The 21,201-nt window shown below is 39.4% G+C and overlaps 2 protein-coding genes across 3 annotated transcripts in view; one reads left to right on the top strand and one right to left on the bottom strand.

The window, feature by feature from the left end:
* The window catches only part of LOC133552815 (neuronal acetylcholine receptor subunit alpha-7-like), a 122,128-nt gene that overhangs the window by 29,553 nt on the left and 71,374 nt on the right, over positions 1-21,201 (top strand). For both annotated transcript variants that reach the window (XM_061900318.1, XM_061900319.1), the window contains one exon: positions 15,791-15,930. In XM_061900318.1, coding sequence (XP_061756302.1) covers positions 15,791-15,930 — 140 coding nt within the window. The remainder of the gene's footprint in view (positions 1-15,790; positions 15,931-21,201) is intronic.
* LOC133552343 (uncharacterized) lies at positions 12,807-15,481 on the bottom strand. The gene is made up of 2 exons (XM_061899566.1): positions 14,806-15,481; positions 12,807-14,629 (listed from the first exon to the last, which is right to left on the bottom strand). The coding sequence occupies exons 1-2, from the start codon at positions 15,218-15,220 to the stop codon at positions 13,674-13,676; spliced, it is 1,371 nt and encodes a 456-aa protein (XP_061755550.1). The 5' UTR covers positions 15,221-15,481; the 3' UTR covers positions 12,807-13,673.

Raw genomic sequence — 21,201 nt, forward strand, 5'->3', positions numbered from 1 at the left:
TGTTTCATTGTATTTTGTTCTTCCTCATCATAGTTTACTAAGCCAGAAGTCCTTGTTTACATTTGTGTATGAACCACAATCTAGCTCCACAAGACCCAGGATAGACCGGGGTTTAAGACTGCTGACTCAGAATGAAAGATACTGAGTTCAAACCCGACTATTGTTGATAGTATGTTGGTCTACCTCATCATACTTTACTGAGCCAGAAGTCCTTAATTACATTTGCGTATGAACCACAATCGATGCTCCATGAGACCCAGGATAGACCAGGGGTTAAGACTACTGACTCAGATGAAAGGTACAGGTTTCAAATCCTACTCTAGTTCATGTTATTTTGTTTTTCCTCATCATACTTTACTAAGCCAGAAGTCCTCGTTCACATTTGTGTATGGAACACAATTATTGCTCCACAAAACCCAGGATAGACCAGGGGTTAAGGCTGCTGACTTGGAATGAAAGGTACTGGTTTTAAACCGAACTTGGGATAACAGCATTATTTCTGCCTTATCATACTTTATTGAGCCAGGAGTCCTCGATTTCATTTTTGTATGGAAGACAATCTGCGTTTCCCAAGCCCAGCATAGCCCAGTGTGTCAGGTTTAAGGGTGCTGGGTTAGAATCCTGTTTAGGTTGACATATATTTACAAAACCAGCTGGAGCTTTTTTAAGGTGATATATATATATATATATATATATATATATATATATATATATATATATATATATACAGTGACTGTGTCACTTCACCCATGCAATGTTAAAACACTTATTTGATAAACTTGTTTTTATCCGATTACAATTACCCTATTTTATTTTAATTGTACCCAGCCATATTGGGTTCAAACCCAGCTCTATTTGACAGTATGTAGTTCAACCTCATCATACTTTACTGAGCCAAGAGTCCTCGATTACATTTGTGTATGGAACACAATCTATTCTTCCCTAGATCCGGCATAGCCCTGTGGTTAAGACTGTTTTCTCAGGTTAAAGGGTGCTGTATTCGAATTCTGGTTGGATTGATACATAATTTCCAAAAATGGCTGGCTGCTTCAAGGTGACATATATTGGTAATTTAAAAACCTTTTTTTAAATCCAATTACATCCATCCATCCATTTTCTATTACAATTAACCTATTTTATTTTAATTGTACCCAGTCATATTAGGTTCAAACCCAGCTCTAGTTGACAGTATTTAGTTCAACCTCATCATACTTTACTAAGCCAAGAGTTCTCGTTTACATTTGTGTATTGACCAAAATCCAAGTTTCGCAAGACTGTTGATAGCCCAGCGGTTAAGACTGTTGCATTAGAACAAAAGGTACCAGTTTAGCATTATTTTGTTAAACCTCATCAGACTTTAGTGAGCCAGGGGGCATAGATAACATTTGTGTATGGATAGAAATCAATCCTTTACAAGACCAGCTCAGTGGTTAGGACTGCTGTCTTTGAATGAGAGGTACTGTGTTCAAACCCCTCTGTAATTGACAGAATTATTTTCCACCTCATCATATTTTACTGAGCCAGGAGTCCTTGATTCCATTTGTGTAAGAACCACAATCTCAGCATCACAAGACCCAGGATAGACCAGGGGTTGAGATTGCTGACTTGCAATGAAAGATAGTGAGTTCAAACCCCACTATTGTTGATAGTATATTGGTCTATCTCATTATACTTTACTGAGCCAGGAGTCCTCGATTATATTTGTGTATGAAACACAATATCGATTTCTTAAGATCCTGGATAGACTAGGGGTTAAGACTGTTGACTTAGAATCAAAGGTACTGGGTTCAATTCCCACTCTGGTTGATGGTATTTTGTTTTACCTCATCAAACTTTACTGAGCCAGGAATAGTGGTTTACATTTGTGTATGGAACACAATCATACCTTCACAAGATTCAGAATGGACCAGGGGTTAAGACTGCTGACTTGGAATAAATGGTACTAAGTTCAAACCCCACTCTGGTCAACAGTGATTTTTCTACCTTATCATACTTTACTGAGCCAGGAGTCCTCGATTACATTTGTGTATGGAACACAATCTCTTCTTCCCTGGATCTGGCATAGCCCAGTGGTTAAGACTGTTGTGTCTGATTGATGGATGCTGGGTTCGAAACCTGGCTGTGTTGACATGTTATTTACAAATTCGGTTGGCTACCTCAAGGTGACATATATTGTGACTGTGTCACTTCTTTAATGTAATGTTAAAAAGATAATTTAAAAACATTTTTTTTTCATCCAATTACAATTAACCTCTTTTATTTTAATTGTACCCAGGAGAGCTCATTGGTCAACGCTCTTTACTATTAACTTTATGCTCCTATTCCCACCCACCTCAGGAATTACACTCACTTGCACACACTCATACACACACACTCAATCATTCTCACACACACTCACAGGTAACCCCTGAGGTGTCATTATTGACTATTTGACAATTTATTTTAATTATTATTATCTTTAGTGTTGACTTATTTTTTCAACTATATGTTACTCAAACAACTAGCACATAACATTACTCTGTGTGGGGGAGTAGATACACCCCACACTGTATGTCGTTTTGACGCAATATAGCCAAATTACTGATTCCATGTATGGGATTTGAATTCAGTTCCCCTGTATCAGGAGCCCACAGTGTTGACCATTGAGCTATCCTGGGTCCCAATGACATTTGGTTTTCGCTCATATACAAATCTAATCAGTGAACTATGATCGAAGAAAAATCAAAGACAATCATCCAAGTTGTGGATTTGAACCCAGAGTATTGCATGAATGGCAGCAGTCTCAACCGCTGAGCTATGCTGGGACTTGTTAATAATTGATTTTGACAGTAATTTCGTCCACCTCTACTATACTTTACTGAGCCAGGAGTCCTTAATTATATTTGTGTATGGAACACAATCCTTTAATCACAAGTCCAGGACAGACAAGGGGTTTAAGGCTGTTGACTCAGGTTGAAATGTGCTGTGTTGAAATCCCGGTTAGGTTGGTGTGTAATTTTCAAAACTGGCTGGAGATCTCGAGTTGACATATATTCTGACTGTGTCTCCTCTCACATGTAATGTTAGAATGATTATTAAATGTGTTTCTTTGCATCCAGTTACAACTAACCTATTTTATTTTAATTGTACCCAACCATACTGGGTTCAGACCCAGCTCTACTTGACAGTATTTAGTTAAACCTCATCAAAGTTTACTGAGCCAGGAGTTCTCGATTATATTCGTGTTTGGACCAAAATCAAGCGCGCACAAGACTGTTGATAGCCCAGTGATTAAGACTGTTGCATTAGAACAAATGGTACCTGGTTCGTACACCCCTCTGTTTGGCAGTATTTTGTTAAACCTCATCAGACTTTAGTGAGCCAGGGGGCATAGATAACATTTGTATGGATAGAAATCTATTTATTACAAGATCAAGGATAGCTCAGTGGTTAGGACTGCTGTCTTGGAATGAGAGGTACTGTGTTCAAACCCCACTCTAATTGACATCCTTCTGTTCCACCTCATCATACTTTACTGAGCCAGGAGTCCTTGATTCCATTTGTGTATGAACCACAATCTAAGAATGTCAAGACCCAGGATAGACCAGGGGTTAAGACTGTTAACTTGGATTGAAAGGTACTCTGTTCAAACCTGACTATTGTTGATAATATGCTGCTCTACCTCATTATCCTTTACTGAGCCAGGATTGCTTGATTATATTTATGTATGGAACACAATCTTTTATCCTTAAGATCCAGGATAGACCAGGGGTTATGACTGCCGATTTGGACTGAAAGTTACTGTGTTCAAACCCTACTCTGGTTCATGGTATTTTGTTCTTCCTCATCATACTTTACTAAGCAAGAAGTCCTTGTTTACATTTGTGTATGGAACACAATCAATACTCCACAAACTCCAGGATTGACCAGGGGTTAAGACTGCTGACTTGGAATGAAAGGTACTGGAAGACTTGTCCAGGGTGAACTCTGCCTTCCGTCTGATTGTAGCTGGGATAGGTGCCAGCGACCCCGAAAGGGAATAAGCAGTAGAAATGGATGGATGGATGGTATCAAACCCCACTCTGGTTAACAGCATTTTTTCTGCCTTTTCATACTTTATTGAGCCAGGAGTCCTCGATTTCATTTGTGTATGGAACACAATCTGCTCTTCCCAAGACCTACTATCGCCCAATGTTTAAGACTGTTGTCTCAGGTATACGGGTGGTGGTTTCTAATCCTGTTTAGATTGACATGTAATTTACAAAACCGGCTGGAGCATTCAAGTTGATATATATATTGTGACTGTGTCACTTCACCCATGCAATGTTAAAACACTTATTTAATAAACTTTTTTTATCCAATTACAATCACCCTATTTTATTTTAATTGTACCCAGTCATATTGGGTTCAAACCCAGCTCTAGTTGACAGTATTTAGTTCAACCTCATCATACTTTACTAAGCCTAGAGTTCTCGTTTACATTTGTGTATTGACCAAAATCAAAGTTTCACAAGACTGTTGATAGCCCAGCGGTTAAGACTGTTGCATTAGAATAAAAGGTACCTGTTTGGCAGTATTTTGTTAAACCTCATCAGACTTTAGCACATAACATTATTCTGTGTGGGGAAAAGAAACACCCCACACTGTATGTCGTTTTGACGCCATACAGCCAAATTACTGATTCCATGTATCGGGTTTGAACTCAGTACCCCTGTATTAGGAGCCCACAGTGTTGACCATTGAGCTATCCTGGGTCCCAATAAAGTTAGGTTTTCGCTCATATACAAATTTAATCAGTGAACTATGATCGAGGAAAAACTATAGACCAGACCTTCCAAGTTATGGATTTGAACCCAGAGTATTGCATGAAAGGAAGCAGTCTTAACTGTTGAGCTATCCTGGATCTTGTTAAAACATGATTTTAACAGTAATTTCTTCCACCTCTATCATACTTTACTGAGCCAGGAGTCCTAAATTTTATTTGTGTATGGAACACAATCCTTTCTTCACAAGACCCAAGCTAGACCAGGGTTTATGGCTGTTGACTCGAAACTGGCTGGAAATTTCAAGGTGACATATATTCTGACTGTCACCTCTCCCATGTAATGTTAGAATGATTATATAATAGACTTTTTTGTATCCAATTACAATTAACGTATTTTATTTTAATTGTACACAGTCATACTGGGTTCAAACCCAGCTCTAGCTGAGAGTATTTAGTTCAAACTCATCATATTTTACTGAACCAGGAGTTCTTGATTACATTCGTCTATGGACCAAAATCAAGTTTGCATAAGACTGCTTATAACACAGTGGTTAGGACTGTTGCATTAGAACGAAAGGTACCTGGTTCATACACCGCTCTGTTTGGCAGTATTTTGTTAAACCTCATCACAATTTAATGAGCCAGGGGGCATATATAACCTTTGTGTATGGATAGAAATCTACTCTTTGCAAGACCAAGGATAGCTCAGTGGTTAGGACTGCTGTCTTGGAATGAATGAAACTACTGTGTTAAACCCCACTCTAATTGACAGCATTTTGACAGCAAAGACCCTTCGTAATTTTAACCAGCTTGTGGTTTGGCCGATCAACCAATTTCCTGTGATAGGTTTGAGCAGGGTGACCGCCGACCTTTATCCTCTACTCCTACCTGTGAGGGCTTCCGACCAGATGTTGCTAATGTTTTTATCATCACTCCTAAAATCCAAACATGGATTCCAGGTGCCATGGGCGCAGGAGCCGCCACTCTCCAGATAGCTTTTGATGGACATGTGTACCATTGAAGTTATCTAAGGGCAAATTTCCTTCGTAGAGTGATCCTCTAAAGTATTCTGTGACCAAATACAAACACATGCTAGCGCACAATCATATATGTGTGTGGTACATGGTATAATTCACCTCACTTACCAATGCATTTTGCTCTAAGGCAGTGTTTTTTCAAGCAGAAAACGTTAAAAAATTTAACTCCACCACGTCTTCGTGCCTTATTTTGAGTTTGTGGGCGTTTTCCTATGTAGTGCATTAGTTTTTGTCTTGCCCTGTTATTTTGGTGGCCCTTCTTGTTTTGTTGGTGTCCTTTGAGCGCTATTCCCCGCACCTGCTTTGTGTTAGCATGCAAGGCTATTTAAGTTGTTGCTATCCTTCTTTGTGTGGAGATTGTTAATTGTCATGTTATGTACGGATGTACCTTGTGGACGCCGTAAGTTTTTGCTGTCGTCCAGCCCTCTGTTTCTGTTTACTTGGTAGCCAGTTCAGTTTTACTTGTGTTTTGCAAAGCCATTTCTATGCTTCATTATATATGTTTTTACCTGCATATTGTGATCACAACAAACCATCCTCGTCTCATTCGACACATTTCAACTTTTTCAAAGCATTTAACTACTTGCTGCCACCTACTGACATGGAGTATCACGTGGTTACCCTGCTGGGTTTTACACAGCACAGGCACATTATTTGCAGAGTATAATTATTGAGTTGAAAAAAATATTTTTGGGACCAACTAGGTGAAGTTGCATAATATCTCACGGCACAGTGGTTGAAAAACACTGCTTTAAGGAATGTTTATCTGGAGACCATCAAACTCTTTAAATAAACAAAGCAAAATAACCACAAATCTCCTCGCTCTTGGAGTCTGCTTGATGAGCCTCCTCTCGGTCTCAGCTTGCTTCTTCTATCAGCTTCATTATGGAGATGATTAGGAAGAAAATAACAGACGGTTGCAACCCTTTCACCCTGGTGTGAGCCACATACGGTTTCTTCAGACGTTTGATTATTTTCTTCCTCCCAAACACAATTTCATGAGGCGGGCAGAGGGTGAGATTTCAGTTCCGTATTCGTTCCCTCATTTTTGTTAGGACCGCAGTTCAAACCGTGACAAAACGCAGAAAAAACTTCTCATAATTTGGTGGAACAGAAGTTGAATTGCATTGTGAAAAAGTGCACAGATATATAACTTGCTGAGAGAAATTGTTCTGACATTTTCCACAGCCATTAGAGAACCCGGGGAAATGTTTAATCTCCAATGTTGCACGGAAAGAGAAAAATGAGGCAAATATATTTTTCGTTTATTAGTTTGAGGCATAATGATCCTGTAATACATAGGGCGCCCCGGATTATAAGGCGCACTGCCGATAAGCTTTTATTTAATTTAATGTTGTCATTCCCTGTTAAAATAGACAATACAAAAACCTATGGACTGCTCATATCTTTGTCGGATAAAATATAGGGATATATCACTGCAAAAACTGAAATCTAAGTAAGATTAAATATCTCAAATAAGGGTGATATTTGCTTATTTTCTGTCTGATTAGATTATTCTTCTCACTAAGCAGATTTTATGTTAGAGTCTTTTACTTGTTTTAAGGATTTTGGTCCTAAATTATCTCAGTAAGATATTACAGCTTGTTGCTGAGATTTGATTACCTATATGTCACGAGGGTGGCGCATAGTGATGCGCGTGTTGAACGCCCCAAGATGCAAGAGGACCAGACGGGACAGGAATAGCAGGTAAGAGCTTGATTTAATATACAAAAATAAAATAACACTGGCAAAAGAAAACGCGTGCCTACGCACGGGAAGCTAAGCTAGTACTTAGCACTGAGTCAAAAAGTCCAAGAGTAGCGTGCCGAGCGCACGGGAAGATGAAACTTAGCACAAGAACTGGACATAGAAGGATACCCACGTGAAAATTGCTTACCGCAAACAAAGGATCAAGAATGAACTGAGGTAGAAGGCAGGCTTAAATGATGGCAGCAATCAGAAATCAGGTGCGTGTCAAAAACAAGTAGCAGGTGGAACAAAATATGAAACCATGGTAACGGAACAAACAAGGAAGAGCAAAACTAGGGATCGGAAGAGTCCAAAATCAAACAGAAAACACAAAAGGACTCAAAAATCAAAATAACATATGGTCCGGGCGGCGGATCATAAGACTATATTGAGTAAAACATGCTTGAAACTATTTTTCTCCAAATGTCCAAAACACACGCAGCAATGGTGCACAGGAAGGCGGGGAAGAAGAGGGGAAAAGGCGGCCAAAATGGTCAAAAGTCCCAATTGTGTCCAAAATACCTCCCCGGGTTGCAGTCCCACTAGTCCTGCCGCTGGCTGCACAAGTACCGGGATACAAAAAATGTCCAAAACGCACCAGGCGAAGTCCCACGGGAAGTGGGAGAGAAAAGTGAGAAAAGTCGGCAAAAGTCCCCAAAAATGTTCAAAATACCTACCCAGGTTCAAGTCCCACAAGTCCCACCGCTTGCGGCGCAAGTCCCGGGATGCCCAAAATGCCCATAACACACCAAGCCGAGTCCCACGCGGAGGGGGGATAAAAGTTGGAAAAGTCTGCAAAATTCCCCCAAATTTTCTAAATGCCTACCCAGGTTCGAGTCCCAGCCGGGTTCGAGTTTGAGTTTTACGGGTGGGATTTTTGAACATTTTACCGACTTTTCTCCCCGCCTTCCCGTGGGACTTTGCGGGGCGCGTTTTGGACAAGTTGGGCATCCCGACCGGCGGCGGAACTTGTGGGACTCGAACCTGGGTAAGTATTTAGAAAATTTCTGGGACTTGGGCGGCCATACATAAGATTTTATGTTCAAGTGTTATACTTGTTTTAAGTGTTTTGGTCCTAAAGGATCTCAGTGAGATATTACAGCTTTTTGCTGAGATTTGATGACCCATGTTGAGTAAAACATGCTTGAAACTAGAATATCAAGTGTTGCAAAGCTGTGTCATCAACACTCACAAGTATAAAACTACTTTTTTAAAGTAATCATTTCTTATTTCAAGTATGTAAAAAAAAAATCATGACTTTGACACAATTGTGTCTCATATTAAAACAGATGACAGCCAAACGTGTTACGATCCGTTACTCTGATCTTCTTCACATGTTGTTGTTTATTTTTCCATCTGTGTTTTCATTCTCCGTTCTGACCCGTTTACTTCCTGTTTTGTACGTTTCCATGGTCACTTATTATTTCCACCTGCTAGTCTCGGTTCTCGCACACCTGTTCTTGTAATCACCCACCCTTTATAAGCCAGCCTCTTCAGTTTATTCTTTCTGGGAGTCTAATTTGCTCACATGCAACAAGTAACGTCAGGTATGTTTTTCTCGCTAGCTCATTAGCTAAGCCACCTTATTGTCATCTTTAGCTCACATGCTAATCATTTTTGTTTTTACTTTTTGTGCCATTGTGCCAAGTCTTAGTTCTTTATATTGCCTAGCTTTTACGATAGCGTCTTATGTTTCCCTTTTTATTAGCTCCAGTGTTTTTGTTCAGAGCTCACTTTTTGTTAATACATTTGTTAGATCTTACCTTTGTTGTGTTCTTCGTTTGACGCATCCTCGAGGGAATCGAACCCGGAACCACGATACCAAACCGGCGTTACAAAATGGACATTGCTATTTTATTTTCAATGAAACAATAGAAAATACGTACTCATATAGTAGTACACTTGTTATTAGTGAGAATATACCTATTTTAAGGTATTTTTGGGTGTAAGCGGAGGGCAAAGGTGTACAGTTTTCCACACGGTTCACTTTACACGGTCTCACTGTTACACAGATTTTTTTATGTGTGTAATTTTTTTACACTGTCGCATGCTTTTTTTTATAGCATATGAACGCGCACTGTGTTCTGCGTCCTGATTCGCCAAGGTACTGTAGACCATTGTCAATCAATCTTCTTCATGCCATCTGTCCCTGTACAGTACAGAATGTATACTGTGGTTGGGGGATATACATAATCCTGTCCAAGTTTTTACTATGGATGAGACGGACTTATTTTGGAAACGATTGCCCTCTCGCACCTTTATAATGCAGGACGAAGCATACTTGCCAACCCTCCCGATTTTTCCGGGAGACTCCCGAATTTCAGTGCCCCTCCCGAAAATCTCCCGGGGCAACCATTCTCCCGATTTCCACCCGGACAACAATATAGCGTCCTCTCTCACCTGAAAAGCAGACTATTATATATATCTCTGTTATCCATAGGTTTATCTATAACCCATAAACTAGGCAGACACGGACCTATTTCTCAGCGTGTGTTTATTCCAGCCGGCACGTTAATACACTGACACACAACATCCGGATTCCCATTATACATTGCTTCAAAACTACGGCAAATAGTAATGTCCAGAAACATAACAGAGACGAAGCAGAAGAACAAAGAAGATATATATATATATATATATATATATATATATATATATATATATATATATATATATATATATATATATATATATATATGTATGTATATATATGTATATATATATGTATATATATATATATATATATATATATATATATATATACATATATTTATGTATGTATGTATGTATGTATGTATATTATAAAATATTTAAATATATACACAACCCCCCCCTCCCCCCTTCCCGAATTCGGAGGTCTCAAGGTTGGCAAGTATAGGACGAAGCCAAAAGCGCAGGATTTAAGGCCCAAAAAGAAATGCTTTTTTATAGGTTAAAAAATTCCTAGAGCCCTAAAAAACAGGTTTTGATCTTTGGTTTCATTCTTTTATACAGTAGTGTACTGTACTTGTTTTTTTAATCCGCGAAGGTTTGAACTTTGAGAGTGTTATAAACAGGAAAATGTGAGAAAATGTTAATGCCTTTCTGAGAAAAGTGTATAAAGTATTTAGTTATGCGTTTTACAACCTTAAAACATATATAAGAAACAAAAAAAAAACAGACGGTGCTGTAAATGAAAAAAACAACCTGCAAATGAAACATCATGCACAGTAAATTAGAAACAAAAACATCCTATAAATGAAAAAACATTTTAAAAAAACAAAAATCCCTTAAAGCGGGTATTTTTTGAAACATAACCCCAGTGTTAAACCATCGAATACTGTACATTAGGGGTCACCAACGCGGTGCCCGCCGGCACCAGGTAGCCCGTAAGGACCAGATGAGTCGCCCGCTGGCCTGTTCTAAAAATAGCTCAAATAGCAGCACTTACCAGTGAGCTGCCTCTATTTTTTTAATTGTATTTATTTACTAGCAAGCTGGTCTCGCTTTGCTCGACATTTTTATTTCTAAGAGAGACAAAACTCAAATAGAATTTGAAAATCCAAGAAAATATTTGAAAGACTTGGTCTTCACTTGTTTTCTTTTTATTGTAAAGAATAATAAATACATTTTAATTTAATTATTAATTTTAGCTTATGTTTTTTCGACGAAGAATATTTGTGAAATATTTCTTCAAACTTATTATGAATAAAATAAAATACAAATATTCTGGCAAATCTAGAAAATCCACAGAATCAAATTTAAATCTTATTCCAAAGTCTTTTGAATTTCTTTTGAAATTTTTGTTCTGAAAAATCTACAAGAATAAATGATTTGTCTTTGTTAGAAATATAGCTTGGTCCAATTTGTTATATATTCTAACAAAGTGCCGATTGGATTTTACCCTATTTAAAACATGTCATCAACATTCTAAAATTAATTTTAATCATGAAAAATTACTAATGATGTTCCATAAATTCTTTTTATAATTTTTTCAAAAAGATTCAAATTAGCTAGTTTTAGTCTTAATTTTTTTCGGTTGAATTTTGAATTTAAAAGAGTCGAAATTGAAGATAAACTATGTTTCAAAATTTAATTTTATTTTTTTTCGTGTTTTCTCCTCTTTTAAACCGCTCAATTAAGTGGTTTTTTCATCATTTTTCTCTACAAAAAACCTTCCGTAAAAGGAAAAAAAATGTACGACGGAATGACAGACAGAAATACTCATTTTTTTTTATATATAGAGATTTATTTATTATAGGTAAATTGAGAAAATTGGCTATTTCTGGTCATTTATTTAAGTGTGTATCAAACTGGTAGCCCTTCGCATTGATCAGTACCCAAGAAGTAGCTCTTGGTTTCAAAAAGGTTGGTGACCCCGGCTGTACATGATGAATGCATGGTTCAATACCGTAAAACCAGACCTGGGCAAATTAAGGCCCGGGGGCCACATGCAGCCCGTTAAGCTTTTCAATCTGGCCCGCCGGACATTCCCAAACATTTTTTTTAGATCTTTAAGATGGAAAGTGTAACTGCCATTATGATGTGCAGTGATGTTTTCTAATGACCGAAAGTCTCCAACCATACTACTGTAAGTCTTTCAATGGTTGGAATCTGCGCTTTATGCATGATATTTTAGTGAGTAACATTGTCCTGATGCCAATATTATTTCGATACTTTTCTAAATAAAGGGGACTATACAAAAAAATTCCATTATTGGCTTATTTTTCTTTTTAAATCTTAGGGTGTGGCGGACCGGTACTTTTCAGAGGCGGTATGGTACTGAATATGATTCATTGGTATCCCGGTACTATACTAATACCCGTATACTAACTGTATTAGTTACTATGGTAATCTACGTTACAGCAATTCAGGCGAGGCACCAAGCAGTGTGGGCGGGGAGCGTTTCCACAGAGTGTTTCCAGAGCCTGAATTGTGGTTGTCAGGGACTGACGTGGAAGGAGATTTTTACAAGAAAGTTCTAAAGCTTAGTGATACATCACATATATCAGATTGTAGATGTTTTTGGTTTTTTTACCCTTAACGTTCATATTTCGCTGTGTTTGTTGCATTTTTGTTGCATTTGGCTTGATTGTAAAACACGTCGATTGAGAGGGGGTGTGACGTTCATATGAAGAGTTCATATGCAAAAGTAGATAAATCCATTTTGACTGATTCTGTATATCAACGATTTTCTGCCTGCTGGTGTTGCCGGCACATGTACAAGCGTACCATGGTTTATTTAATATCAACATAAGCAAGTCATGAAAGCCTAAACTTTTAAGAAATGCTGATGTAATGAATGGCTTTCAAGTAAGAGTGTTTGATGTGGTTTTACGTCAAAAGCAGATGTATCCAAATTATGATATGTCGCAAAAACAGATATCTCCAAAATCGTTTTCTTTGCGGTCGTTATTTCGCATAATATTCAAGATAAAGATAGAGAGAAAAACAGAACGTGAAATTTATCGAAAGCCACATTTCATCGTAACAACTGTTCACATTTCTTTACTTCATTATTTAACAGTTTCGATCCCTTGGTACGTATAAATCTAGCTGTCCCTGCGAACATTGTTTTTTCGTACTTGCTAACCGGACATGCTTTTTTGGAACTGTGACCTCACATATTTACCTTGTGCTTTTCAGCACAAAATGAAAAAACAAAACAAACAGTGTTGCAATGAAGACAATGTTTTATTAATAAAACAACCACAAATGCTCAACCTGGTTTGCCTATCAAAAACACTCCTGTGCAGATAACAGATCACTCATCATCGCTATCGACATTAGCTCCATGCTCGACAACATCGTTTAACGCAGCGGTGTAAAACTCACGGACACGCGTGCTAGCGCCAACATCAAATAATAACTTCAACACATCAGTTTTTTTCGCTGGCTTAACAGTGTTCACAGGAGAAGCTTCTGCTGGCGTGAACTGCTCCCATTTTTTGCCTCGTTTCAACAGGGAATGGAAGCAGTACTCCCCGTTGTATGTCTGCTTGATGCCGACTTGGTCCGGGTGGTCATTGCTTAGGAGCAATGATTTGGCCTCACTGAGCTTAAAGGAGCGTTTATATTGACAATGTTTACCTGCAGCGGCCTTAAAATTAAAGCAATGCCAATCCTGTGTGTAGCAATGGACTCTGCCGTGCCTTTGAAGAATGTCAATATAGTCCTCCGGCAGGAGCACAGATTCTTTTTTCCCGAATGTCCAGTTCAATCTGCCCAAACGCCCTGTCGGCAGGCAAGAAACTGTGACCCCGAACTGGAAAAGTATATTCAATCGTGAGGTCAGGAAACTGTCTCTTCTTCAGAGAAAGCAGCATTGTTAGGACACTAATGTTTTTGTTTTGGCCATAACTCGAGTCTGAAAATAGGCGCAAATGCTGTACCTGAGAGATTGCTTGGTGAACAACAGTAGAAAAGTAACGATTCAGTGCTGACGCAACCATATTGCTACCTTTGCCATTTTCATGCTCCATCCAAACATAAAGGTTTATGTCATCTTTACCCTGTGACATGCCAGGTCCCCGATGTCTAACTACACCAAACACGTACATGTAAAGTTGTCGCGAATAATACGCTTGTCCAATTGGTGTCTTGGGCAGAACCAAGTTCTCCATAATGTCAAAACACACTGTAAATGTGTCACCAACGCTGTTCATTATGTCGTAAAAACTCCTGGCACGTCGACGGCGCAGCAGAAATTCAATCAACTCTTCACGTTTTTCTGTTTCAGTTAACTCCGGGTCCTTAAGTCTGAGTTTGAGTTTCACACACTCGCTACACACATCTTTAGCAGGATGACCGAACCCTAAATCAAAGTCATAGCAAAACACACTGTGGTAAAGAGCATACGAGCACTGCTGGTGATTCTGATCCAAAAAGAGTTGATGCATTTTTTTGACACAGAGATCTGATGGGAGGTACTTCCGCCCTGGTGCCCCACGTCGAGCATAGTGACTCGCCCGACACGTAAATGTTTGGATGTGATCCTGGATGGCTCTCTTTTTCTCCAACTTTTGTTCCATATTTCTCGCACCTCCTCTTTGCTCGGGCATCGCCACACCATTTTCCAGCCAGTACTTTGCAACGTGTGACACTCTGTCTTTGTTTACACCTCGTAAAACAAGAAAGCGTGTTATGTGCATCTTCATACAGTTTTTGAATGTATTATATTTTATATTGTATTGTATTAAACTTATTGATTTCTATGTGTAATAAATGCTGCTTAGAAGGTGGGGGCGGGGGAGTAAATCATAACATGTACTCAGTTTCCTTTAGTTAGATACTTACACAATATACTCAAGAAAGAAGCCTTGCACACGCTGATCCGTTCTTTGCTGGCTTTTAGGAGGTAGTATTTAACAGACACCTCTCGCTGTTTTTGTTTGTCTGTATCTGTCACCTTTGTCCGTCTTCGATTACAAGTTTGTATATCCATGTAAGACAGCAATGTTGCATCCTGTTTGACTTTATCCTGAGTCAAATAAAACTGTCCCCTCATATACGCCAAATCCTCAGGAGACAGGGTAGAAGCGACACACATAGCGTTGTTGTTGTGCGCACATGCGATTGTTTGGAGTTTACCGTCGCCGCTGTGTCGAGCTTTTTTGGCCAAAGTTCGTGCAGACCCCTCTGGCATGCGCTTTTTTTTACGCCCTTGTGTCGATAAAACTACTGGCTCGTCCATTTCAGCGCTGGCCTCCATTGCTGTAGCAGAAACCACTAGCTTCCAAATTACTCATGCGTGGATAACAACACTGAGTGAGTCCGTGCGCGCTGCCATTTTGTTTGTCACGTGATCCCGTACTGCAGCGCTGGTTGGGCAAACAGATATATATCGGCTTTTGTGGTAGATGATTCATGGCGCTTATCGGCCGTTGCAATAAATCGCTGAACTAAATGACGTTAAAAGCGGCACTTGTCCGGATTTGCAAACAAATTGATTTTGGTATACCACAATAGAAGTGGCGGACTATATATTACCGAGGCTGGGCTAAACTTGATCAAAATGGCATTTATCGGTTTTTGGGTATGAACTCTTCATATGTTCTCAATATTCAGGGTTTTATCGTTCATAGAAAAAAATGTAATTCCATTCTGTTTTTAAGGCGGTCTGTCGTAACATTTTTAGCGTTCAATCAGACTTTATTGTGAGGTTTTGTATTAGTTTTCCTAAAAATTGATGATCTGGCCCCCAGACACTTTTTTTTTTCAAAATAATTGCCCAGGCCTGCGTAAGACGAACTCGACCTTGTTCTTATTTGGTGTTCCCCAGGGTCCCTGCAAGGCGAGTACCAGAGAAGACTTTACAAGGAGCTGCTGGCGAACTACAACCGCCTGGAAAGGCCAGTGGTCAACGACTCGGCCGCCATCCTGGTGGAGCTCGGCTTCACGCTTCTGCAGATCATTGATGTGGTGAGCGCCATACACCGTATTTTCCGGACCATAGGGCGCACCGGATTATAAAGCGCACTGCCGATGAGCCGGTCTATTCAGGTCTTTTTTCATACAAAAGGAGCACCGGATTTTAATGCGCATTCAAGGAGTCAAAAATATGATTTTTTTTCTAAATATAAAACACTTCCTTGTGTGGGCTACATAACATGTGATGGTGGTTCTTTGCTCAAAATGTGGGTGGAGGCAAGGGCGCTGCTAGAAAATAATAATCTAGAAACCATGACATACATCCATCCATCCATTTTCTACTGCTTATTCCCTTTTGACATCATGATGAAAATACAGATGGCATGTTGAAATACTAAACAGTTTATAAAACACGTTAACATCACACCGCGGTGAGGGATGTCTCGTTTTGGTTTCGTATGTCTTGTGAATTGCATGTTTTACTAACCCTGTTTCCATATGAGTTGGGAAATTGTGTTAGATGTAAATATAAAAAGGAATTCAATGGTTTGGAAATCCTTTTTTACCCATATTCAATTGAATGCACTACAAAGACAAGATATTTGATGTTCAAACTCATAAACTTTGTTGGTTTTTTTTGCAAATAATAATTAACTTAGAATTTCATTGCTTTAACACGTGCCAAAGTAGTTGGGAAAGGGCATGTTCACCACTTTGTTACATCACCTTTTCTTTTAACAACACTTAATAAAAGTTTGGGAACTGAGGAAACTAATTGTTGAAGCTTTGAAAGTGGAATTATTTCCCATTGTTGTTTTATGTAGAGCTTCAGTCGTTCAACAGTCCGGGGTCTCCGGTGTCGTATTTTACGCTTCATTCATAATGCGGCGCACATTTTCGATGGGAGACAGGTCTGGACTGCAGGCTGGCCAGGAAAGTACCCGCACTCTTTTTTTACGAAGCCACGCTGCTATAACACGTGCTAAATGTGACTTGGCATTATCTTGCTGAAATAAGCAGGGGCGTCCATGAAAAAGACGGCACTTAGATGGCAGCATATGTTGTTCCAAAACCTGTATGTACCTTTCAGCATTAATGGTGCCTTCACAGATGTGTAAGTTACCCATGCCTTGAGCACTAATGTACCCCCATACCATCACTGATGCTGGCTTTTGAACTTTGCGTCGATAACAGTCTGGATGGTTCGCTTCCCCTTTGGTCCGGGTGACACAATGTCAATTATTTCCAAAAACAATTTGAAATGTGGACTCGTCAGACCACAGAACACTTTTCCACTTTGCATCAGTCCATCTTAGATGATCTGGGGCCCAGATAAGCCGGCGGAGTTTCTGGATGTTGTTGATAAATGGCTTTCACTTTGCATAGTAGAGCTTTAGCTTGCACCTACAGATGTAGCGACAAACTGTATTTAGTGACAGTGGTTTTCTGAAGTGTTCCTGAGCCCATGTGGTGATATCCTTTAGAGATCGATGTGGGTTTTTGATACAGTGCCGTCTGAGGGATCGAAGGTCACGGTCATTCAATGTTGGTTTCTGGCCATGCCGCTTACGTGGAGTGATTTCTCCAGATTCTCTGAACCTTTTGATGATATTATGGACCGTAGATGTTGAAATCCCTAAATTTCTTGCAATTGCACTTTGAGAAACGTTCTTCTTAAACTGTTTGACTATTTGCTCGCGCAGTTGTGGACAAAGGGGTGTACCTCGCCCCATCTTTTTTTGTGAAAGACTGAGCATTTTTTGGGAAGTTGTTTTTATACCCAATCATGGCACCCAATTAGCCTGCACACCTGTGGGATGTTCCCAATAAGTGTTTGGTGAGCATTCCTGAACTTTATCAGTATTTTTTGCCACCTTTACCAACTTCTTTGTCACCTGTTGCTGGCATCAAAATCTAAAGTAAATGATTATTTGCAAAAAAAAATATTTATCAGTTAAACATCAAATATGTTGTCTTTGTAGCATATTCAACTGAATATGGGTTGAAAATGTTTTGCAAATCATTGTATTCCGTTTATATTTACATCTAACAATTTCCCAACTCATATGGAAACGGGGTTTGTACATACAATTTTTCTAAAAGTAAACACAACCAAAATTATTCCGTATATTCCGGGTTATAAGGCGCACTGTCGATTACTGCAAAAATGAAAGGGTTTTAAGTTTGCCTTATAGTCCGAAAAACAGGGTACATGTCACTATGATGCATTGAATGGGAAACTGCTGTTTGCATATTTTACATTTAAATGTATTTAACGTAATGTTTTGTTATGTGCAAGCACTAATGTATCCCATCAGTGGAGAGATGATAAATGTCTTTGTCACGGTTTTATTCTGGACCAGTCAATTCCGATGACTACTTGTGCTAGAGGGGTTATTAAAAAGTAATGTTTGCGCATGACAGAGCAAGGTGGTACATCATATTCCATGCACTCCCCCCCCCCTTTTTTTTTCTCTGCGGGCAATAGAAATTACCTCATTTTCTTTTTTTAGTCTAATGTGTGTACGACCGTAGCCATATGCATCCACGGGACATAATGTGCTGCCACTTTGGGCCACTGTTAAATGCTGGCGGAAGTAATGCACTTCTGCTGTTTGACTTCGATTCCACAAAGACCCTCCGGACTGATTCACACGGTTCCGGACACACATCACACATCACACACACACACACACACACACACACACACACACACACACGCTCACACATCGTTCATTAATACTCTCTCAGAATTCTCGAGTAAAGTCTTGCTTGAATGCTTTTGGAGCCAACATAAATAACCCTTGAACACATTACAATTGGGCTGGGCGATACGGCTATAACTACAAACCCCGTTTCCATATGAGTTGGGAAATTGATGTAAATATAAACGGAATACAAAGATTTGCAAATCCTTTTCAACCCATATTCAATTGAATGTACTACAAAGACAATATATTTGATGTTCAAGCTCATTAACTTTATTTTTTTTTGCAAATAATAATTAACTTGGAATTTCATGGCTGCAACACATGCCAAAGTAGTTGGGAAAGGGCATGTTCACTACTGTGTTACACCACCTTTTCTTTTAACAACACTCAAAAAACTTTAGGATCTGAGGAAATTAATTGTTGAAGCTTTGAAAGTGGAATTACTTCCCATTCTTGTTTTATGTAGAGCTTCAGTCGTTCAACAGTCCGGGGTCTCCGCTGTCGTATTTTACGCTTTATAATGCGCCACACATTTTCGATGGCAGACAGGTCGGGCCAGGAAAGTACCCGCACTCTTTTTTTAAAAAGCCCCGCTGTTGTAACACGTGCTGAATGTGGCTTGGCATTGTCTTGCTAAAATAAGCAGGGGCGTCAATGAAAAAGACAGCGTTTGGATGGCAGCATATTTTGTTCCAAAACCTGTATGTTCCTTTCAGCATTAAAGGTGCCTTCACAGATATGTAAGTCACCCATGCCTTACGCACTAATGCACCCCCATACCATCACAGATGCTGGCTTTTGAACTTTGCGTCGATAACAGTGGATGGTTCGCTTCCCCTTTGGTCCGGATGACACAATGTCGAATATTTCCAAAAACAATTTGAAATGTGGACTCGTCAGACCACAGAACACTTTTCCACTTTGCATCAGTCCATCTTAGACGTTTCTGGAGGTTGTTGATAAATGGCTTTCGCTTTGCATAGTAGAGCTTTAACTTTCACTTACAGATGTAGCGACAAACTGTATTTAGTCACAGTGGTTTTTGAAGTGTTCCTGAGCCCATGTGGTGATATCCTTTAGAGATTGATGTGGGTTTTTGATACAGTACCATCAGAGGGATCAAAGGTCACAGTCATTCAATGTTGGTTTCCGGCCACGCCGCTTACGTGGAGTGATTTCTCCAGATTCTCTGAACCTTTTGATGATATTGTAGATTGTAGATTTTGAAATCCTTAAATTTCTTGCAATTGCACTTTGAGAAACGTTGTTTTTAAACTGTTTGACTATTTGGTCACGCAGTTGTGGACAAAGGGGTGTACTTCGCCCCATCCTTTCTTGTTAAAGACTGAGCATATTTTGGGAAGCTGTTTTTATACCCAATCATAGCCACCCACCTGTTCCCAATTAGTTTGCACACCCGGGGGATGTTCCAAATAAATGTTTGATGAGCATTCCTCAACTTTATCAGTATTTATTACCACCTTTGGCAACTTTTTTGTCACGTCTTGCTGGCATCAAATTCTAAAGCTAATGAATATTTGTTATCAGTTTGAACATCAAATATGTTGTCTTTGTAGCATATTCAACTGAATATGGGTTGAAAATGATTAGTACATCATTGTATTCCGTTTTTATTTACATGTACACAATTTCCCAACTCATATGTAAACGGGGTTTGTATTTTGTTGCACACTATATACATTGCATCGTTATTTCCCTGGCTCAGCATTTTCGCCAAAGAGGTGGTGAGAAATGTTATTTTATTTTGTCATTAGTTCCTCCTTAGCTGTGTACATAAAACATTTAAAGGGTCCATATATCCAAATGCAGCAAAGAGCAGCAAGGGGACAAACATTAACCAGAAAATCAACCAGACAAAGGCACTCACAGCTTAAAAGCAGAAGATTTCTCAGTTGGGCGTTAAAGGCTTGGTGATTGAGGATCTTTGAGCCAAGGTCCGGGGGGGTCTGCCAAAAAAAAAGGCTCCACTCTTAAGACTGAATCCCAATTCTCCCCCTAAACAAGACCTGGGCTGCACATTAAGAATTTCAATCAAGCCCGCTGGACGTTCCTCATAATTTTTTTTAGACCTTTAACATCAAAACTGTAGCCACCTTTATGATGTGCGGTGCTGTTTTTGAATGACCGTAAGTCCTGAACTATAGAAAGTACTTCAATGGTTGAAATCTTGGCTTTTGGGTTTTATAAGTGTTACAAAATGATTCCCGGGTGCGACCACCGCTGCTGCTCACTGCTCCCCTCACCTCCCAGGGAGTGATCAAGGGGTTATGGGTCAAATGCAGAGAATAATTCCGCCACACCTAGTGTGTGTGTGACAATCAATCCATCAAAGTTTACTTATATAGCCCTAAATCACGGGTGTCTCAAAGGGCTGCAAAAGCCACAACGACATCCTCGGTTCAGCTCCCACATCAAGGCAAGGAAAAACTCAATCCAATGGGACAATGAGAAACCTTGGAGAGGACCGCAAATGTGGGACGTCGAGTGGGTCTAGCATAATATTGTGACAGTCCAGTCCATAGTGGATCTATCATAATAGCGAGAGTATAGTCCATAGTGGATCTAACATAATAGTGAGAGTGCAATCCAT

This window comes from Nerophis ophidion, linkage group LG05 (assembly GCF_033978795.1).
Source record: "Nerophis ophidion isolate RoL-2023_Sa linkage group LG05, RoL_Noph_v1.0, whole genome shotgun sequence".
Lineage (NCBI taxonomy): Eukaryota > Metazoa > Chordata > Actinopteri > Syngnathiformes > Syngnathidae > Nerophis > Nerophis ophidion.

Excerpts from the sequence above, each read along its gene's own strand:
- LOC133552343 (XM_061899566.1), bottom strand. The coding sequence starts at position 15,220 with ATGGAGGCCAGCGCTGAAATGGACGAGCCAGTAGTTTTATCGACACAA. Across the intron at positions 14,630-14,805 it reads TTCTTTCTTGAGTATATTGT|GTGTAAACAAAGACAGAGTG; the intron begins GTAAGTATCTAA and ends TTGTTTTACGAG.